General features: G+C 34.1%; 1 protein-coding gene across 1 annotated transcript; it reads left to right on the forward strand.

Annotated features, from left to right (window-relative positions):
• Positions 1–3,521: 3,521 nt before the first annotated feature.
• LOC134236120 (uncharacterized) lies at positions 3,522–6,826 on the forward strand. Its single transcript, XM_062718300.1, has 5 exons — positions 3,522–4,659; positions 4,907–5,053; positions 6,090–6,207; positions 6,334–6,404; positions 6,612–6,826. Exons 1-5 carry the CDS (start codon positions 3,522–3,524, stop codon positions 6,824–6,826), a joined length of 1,689 nt encoding a protein of 562 aa, XP_062574284.1.
• Positions 6,827–7,080: the final 254 nt, after the last annotated feature.

The following is a 7,080-nucleotide window of genomic DNA, read 5'->3' on the forward strand; positions in this document are numbered from 1 at the left end:
TGGTGAAATTATAGCCCAAGCTGGAGATAGTATAGGATGTCATTACACCCTTTAGTCAACGAAATTGTAACTAAATGCACAGTGAATGCAAACTGAAAGGATATAGAAAATATCCTTTCCGGTGAATTTTCTACGGTCTTTCAATTATCATTCAGTTGACTGAATGTTAGAGACCTCCCAATTTTGTTTTCAGTTAATATCTTTTACTTGTATTTTTTTCTTTAAAAAATTTAAATGAGATTAAATTTTATGCCTAAATCTGGTATCGAACCATTTTGTTTTTAAAAAGTAAATTGAAGAGAGCCTAATTACTTGCAGAAATCCTGTTGTAAAGACAAGAAAACTAGCAATAAACGTAAAGAAAAAATCATTAAAATACGAATAAACGTTCACTGAAAGCAAACAGAACAAAACGGCATGTCAATGAGTGACTGAATGGTCATGAAAAGTCGCTAGAGTCTTGCCTATTCCTGTGTAGGGTCATTAAAGTTTTGCAAAGGAATCGGTGAGAAAAATATTAAAAATCTAACTTTTTCGTAAAGTCATCAAAAGTAAAAATTATATTGAAGGTAACTCAGTAAGTGTAGATTCGGGTTTCTTTATGCATGACGCATTGGGAAGGATGGGAACACAATGTGTGTTCATAGCAATATATAGAAAAATTCTTAAATATCTTTTGTCGCCAACTTGGCGCAGTGGTAAGAGTGTCTGCTTCTAAAGAGTTGAAACATTCGTCGCGGGTTCTACTTCCATTGTTGTACGTAGAGATCGGGCATTCATTTGATGCCGTATAAATCGAGGTTCCGTTTCAATGGACGTGCTGACATGAAACAGATTTCCAACTGTTTAATTTTGCTACATGTAAATGGCCGTGATCATGAGTTCAAAATATAGGAAACAATTCGAAGCTCATCACCTGCAAAGTTGCAGTAGTCGTACGGTAGACAGATTTTATATAGCAAAACAAACAAATATGAAAATTGTCTTCTTAAATTCAACAAAGCCATTTTTGATTTTATTTTTAATATGAATTATTCCCATTGAATTTTCTTGATCTTTTTTGTTGGATTCGATAAATCCACAACATTATTAAGCAAGGCAAAATAAAAAAGTGCATGGTTTTATTTTTGGTAAAGGTACAATAAAGTGTAAAAAATGCAATATGTAAACACCTTTATTAGATCCTTATGCCAGGACTCAAGATGTGTAACGGTGCAAACTTTACCTTAGAAATTATGCTGCAGAGATTATGTGTGTAATACATGTGAGGTCAATCTCTATCAGAACTGTGTAGATTACAATTTAATATCCGATCCCAGAAAATAAGACATGAAGTTGTAACTTTTGAGTTCAACAAATCTTAGATCATTCCACCACAATTCAGCGTCCTATAAGAACAGAGATGTAAAATATCCTGTCAGCATTGAGAATCTCCAATATAATTTAAATATCAAGTTTAATTTCTAGATCCAATAAAAATCACTATGTACTACAAATTTTTGGAATTTGCAGTTCTAAGTAAGATCTCACCAGACAAGACTAAAATGAACTTGAAACTAGCATTGCACTTGTATTTGAATCAATTCAATCGGTCATTCATTTTCTTTTAAAATTACTAGAGAGGGAAAGATGTTGTACATTGATAATGATGGTTACAATGTTTACATAAACACTGAAAACAAACGAGAATACCTTATACCATTCCAATAATGGACATCACAAGCCATATCTAGCACTTTCACTTATGGCATCTTAGCATATATGATGTTATTTGCATTCTTCCTTGGTATGACCTCAAGTCCATTCACCTGTGAACTCCACTGAATAAAAATGAGAATAAACTACACATATTCTGTGGCGTAATCTGTCCAACATTCATCGACTTGTCCAACATTTCACTCGGTGGTCAAACATTGATTTTTATGCCCATTCGGCAAATCATTAGAAATGTTAAATTTTTTCCGTACAGATGGTAAAAAAACATTTTTAAAATGGTATAACAACTTATAATTTCAAATCAATTATTGAGGGACCGCAAGGGATTTTGAATCTTCTAACCCTTCAAACATCTGTCACCACCGTCCATACCTTGTTTACTGCAGCTGAAGAACAATATAATCAGAATCAATGCCTGGATCAATGCAGGACACTGACTGACACCTTTAAAATATACATACTGTGATTAAAACCTTTTTCTGACAAACTCAAATCAGAGAGTACTGTTCAACTCTGTTAAATTCTCAAGTTTAAGAATAAAAGGGAAACATTGTTCTTTTCATCCATTCACACGTTCCGTGTATCTCTTCATAGAGAAACACCGACATCTTACGAACGAATAACTCGCCCTAATTTCCCGAATCTCGATATTTTTCGGGATCAGCGATTGAACCCATATAAAGTTTAAAAAAAAGAAGAAATAAGTATATGTGTAAAATAGAACGGATAGTGTTTTAACCACGGCATCCTCCTGGATTTATAATATGGCTATAATACCTGTGTATTTAAGTCATATTAAGTTTATTTTTCGCAGCATATAGTATTTTAAACAAGAATTTCTACAAAGTTTTGGGGTTTTGCAATTTAGTTTTAGACTATAATTCCTTATTGTCCCCACCGTCCTTCGTGAAGTAACCCCCCCCCCCTCCACCCTTCGACCCCTACTAGATCCGTACATACTTTATTTTTTTCTTTCATGCCACAGAATGACATTTTTTAAATTTTCCTTTCATTTCCCTTCTCTGACCCCTTTGCTCGTTTAAATGTCCATTGAAATGTATTGTAGCGTCACGGTAGCGACTACGACAAGACGTTGTTTTGAGGTATTTTGTGGGAATTTTATCTATCGAAATCCCAATAAATTGAAAAAATTTAACCGTGCAACCGTGAAGACAATAGACCACAATGACTGATCCCCGTTTTTGGTTACGTTCGTTCGTAAGATGTCGGTGTTTCTCTTATAAGGTCACCCAGCAGAAAATATATATATATATAGAAAAACCTTTACGGGGCGTATTCAAATATTTCTTGTAATCTTCTTAAATCGAAAATGTTTAAAAAATTTCAACGTGTATAATTCAAAAATATATAAATATGAGAAAGTATTTGCAAATTTTATATACTCAGTAATTAGTAATTAAATTGTTTGGTATATACACGTATATACATATTTGCATTCAAGAAAAGGAACATTATCACTGTCGTAAAGGAATTTTACACATCCATCGTCATTTAAATCGCTGCACGAAATGATACAGTCAACACATGCATGGATCATTGATTTCCTAAACAAACGAAAGGGACGCCATATTTGTTAGAGACCAAATAAGGGCTAACAGGTAAGACAATTTTGACTATAATTTATGCTTATTTAAATATGTCAAGCCGATTTAATTAACTTTACTTTATTATTCTTGTAAACAAATATATCTTGTATGCAATTTTTATTTTGTAACTTAAAGGAGAGATGACAGTTATGTACCATTCATTGTTACACAGGTACAAAACTCTTTCATAAATACAACATGGCAGCTTCAGAACTCCATGACAGGGCTCAAGATGTAAAACGCTGTCAACTTTGCCTCGGAAAAGACAGAAAGTCGGTTGCAGAAACTGTGTGTAACACTTGTAAAGTTAATCTATGTAAGGATTGTGTAGGTCATCATATGATTTCTAGTCCCAATATTAAACACGATGTTGATACTTTTGAATTTAAAAAAATTGAAATCATTCCATCGTATTGCATTGTCCACCAGGAACAGAAATGTGAAATGTTCTGTGAACTATGTGAATCCCCAATATGTCAGAAATGTCTAGCCTCTGGATCTCATGAAAATCACGCTGTGTCGCGAATTTCTGAAATTTATAGCTCCAAACTGGAGCTCATCAGACATGACTTAAATGAACTTGAAACTAGTATTGCACCTTTGTTTGAATCAATTCTCTCAGAAATAGGAACGATGTCATCAAGCATTGCAAAAAAACATGTTGACAGACAACAAACTATACATGAACTTGGTAAAAAATGTCACAAGTGTGTAGATAATGTCATTGAAAAATGTCTGAGTGATTCCAGGAAGATGGAAAAAGAGGATAATGATTCAATTCAGGGCTTGAAATCAGAGTTCAGGAATCGAATCTCATCAATTCAATCGATAATAATTGAAAACCAGTCTACCATTGTCTCGAATGATTCATCCAAAATTCTCAACTATACTTCACAAAATGGAAAATTTAGAATAATTCCCTCTAGATTTGATTTGACAGTGCCAGAATACAGACCCACAGAATTTTTAGAGGATGCATTGAGCAGGATAATTGGAAACATACCAGAAACAAGAAAAACTTGCATTCAGGGACAGATCCTAAGAGCTCCCCAACATGTTCTTTCTTTAGAGAGACCGATGAAACATGTTCTTTCAATTGATTTGCCACATAGAGTAAGAAATATAAATATTAAAAATATCAATGACATGTTTCTCAAAATAGCTTGTGTTCCAAACACAGATGAATTCTATGGCTGTGGTTTAATTGGAATCATTAAACACATGAACACAGAAGGAAAGTTGCTGGAGGAAATCACCAGCGGAGGATTGTTAGGTCCTAAAGATTTGACAGTCACAAGGGAGGGACTACTGATGTGCAGTGATGTTGTTGATAAGAGTATTAACATTGTTAAACCTGGCAAAATAGAATGTTTGATCAGATTAAAGGACTGGACACCAGATGCCCTATGCAGCACCCAAACAGATGACCTCTTAGTATACATGACATCTTTATACAAACTGGATGGGTTGAATCAAAGAAAAATCGTTCTGATATTGTGGATTCACAATCACACAAGAAATACAATTAAGTGCCATGAGCAATGATTTAAAACATGAATCATTATATGTACCCTGTATTGAAGAAAACAAGAACCTTGATATTATTGTGAGTGACAGAAATTCCATATTAGTGTTCAAAAATGAAGGACAATACAGGTTTACCTATGATAGAAAGCCTCATACAAAGGAATACAACAAACCCTTTACTCCAAGTGGAGTTACCACAGACAGTATGTGTCAGACTTAAATTGCTGATGGTGCTAATAACATCATACATATCATTGATCAAAATGGACAATTTCTCTGGTATATAAACAACTGTGATTTAGATAATCCACGTGATCTCTGTGCAGACAGCAATGACATATTGTTCGTTGCCCAACCAGCAATCCAAAAAAGTAAAGCAAATTAAGTACATGGAATAAAGTTTCAATGTATACGTACATGTAAGTAAACGTATATGACTTGTGAATCTCTGAAGACTGTGATGAGCAAAAAATTATAATACGTCATTTTTCTGATCGGACTGTTACGACTCTACTTTAATTCTATGGCGATCATGTGACTTTGTAAAAGCAAGGCACATTTTGACGCGGGGTTTTACTAAACTTAAACAGATCCTGATGGGCCGAATCAAAGGGCAAATATTGGTGAATTGTACAGGATGCAATTCTGATTCAAGGAAAAAAATTAAATCGATAAGTACCCATGGATTTGAAAACGTTTTGTTTGAACCCTTCCAAACGACACAAGAGGAACCAAAAATTTGAGCGAAATGAAACACCATGATACGACGCTTGAAGGACTATGAACCTACTTATCACAGAGTTTGCAGGATACATTTCATAGAAAATTTTACAATCCTCGAACTTTTTCATGTAATAATTACAAATCGGTTTCTATTAGAAAACCCAAATCTATCGAGAAGCGAGAAAGAGCATTGGAGCAAAGTGCAACGACACCTTGATTCCAAGACAATCCTACAAAAGTGAATACAAACAACTAGAAGTATACAAATTACTTATCACTGGACCTGTCCTTCAATTGATTAATTTTTGCATTTTGAGCTAGACACCTTCATGTCAGACAGGGCTCTAGCTTTAATACAATTATTTATTATCCACCTGATGCTCATCCTAATTTGATATGACTATATCATTCATGTGTACTAAACATCTGAGGTTTACAAACTTTTCTAAACATACTTTAAAAATATTATATAAAGGCTTTTCTCTAAGGATTAAAATAGCAAGTAACATTTTAAAGGTGGAAGGGAGATTTGGGTCCCTGACAGGAAATTAGGGGACAATACCAATCTCACCGGGAATCATGCCACTAAAGGTGGAATTCTACGGTTCCCAGGTCTTTGGAACAACCATGTGAGGTGGAATAAATTTATTGTAAATAGATCTGTCCTTATAATGCAGTATAGGGGGGAAATGTACCCAAAAGACTTAATATTTTCTATAGTTTGCATACTGTACATTCTATAAAAAGCTGTCTTTTACAGATCCAACACATATGCCCCAAGTGTCATCTCAGTAGCAGCTACAAACCATGTACTAGTAGACAAAAATGTGGGCTTGTTATTTGTTGTGCATGAATCAGTTGTAGGGTCTTGCACAAATGAGAAAATTTCAGAGTGAGGCACAAGTTATCAATTTATATACTAATATCCATACTGTAATGGGATAAATCTGTACTAAAATTTTTATTTATTTTTATGCATGTATAATTATACAAACCGTGCAGATGTTGGCTGAAAATTGTTTTGCATTTTTTATTTAGACATTTACTTAGCACCAACCACAACTCCTGAAACAGATCACAGCTACAGCAGACCACCTGTAGACAGGTTTCTAACAACCCGTGATGATGTTGAAGATAAAGGTACGCAGACAGACCTCACTTCCGAAGACATGAACGATACTCTCAGAGAAAATGAACAATTAAAGGCAAAACTCAATGATAAACATTGCACTTCCCAGAAACCTCATCATTGAAAAAGTAACTAAAATTAAATAATTTATCCAAAACGTTTGAAAACTCTAGTAAAATTGGGAACTTTCAATAAAATTAGTTACTCAACAAATGAAACAAATCTGAAATATTGTACCGAAGAACAGTAAAAATAAAAAGGGATATCAAAATAAAGGGAATAAACCTGGTCCATCTAGAAAGCTATTAATGTACCAGAATTTGGTCCGTACACTTGTGTGATTTCGCCTTCCGTTACCTATGTTTGTGGTTTAATGTC

The sequence above is a fragment of the Saccostrea cucullata genome, unplaced genomic scaffold, assembly GCF_032062105.1.
Source record: "Saccostrea cucullata isolate Sc308-1 unplaced genomic scaffold, CSIRO_AGI_Scuc_v1 ctg14621, whole genome shotgun sequence".
Lineage (NCBI taxonomy): Eukaryota > Metazoa > Mollusca > Bivalvia > Ostreida > Ostreidae > Saccostrea > Saccostrea cuccullata.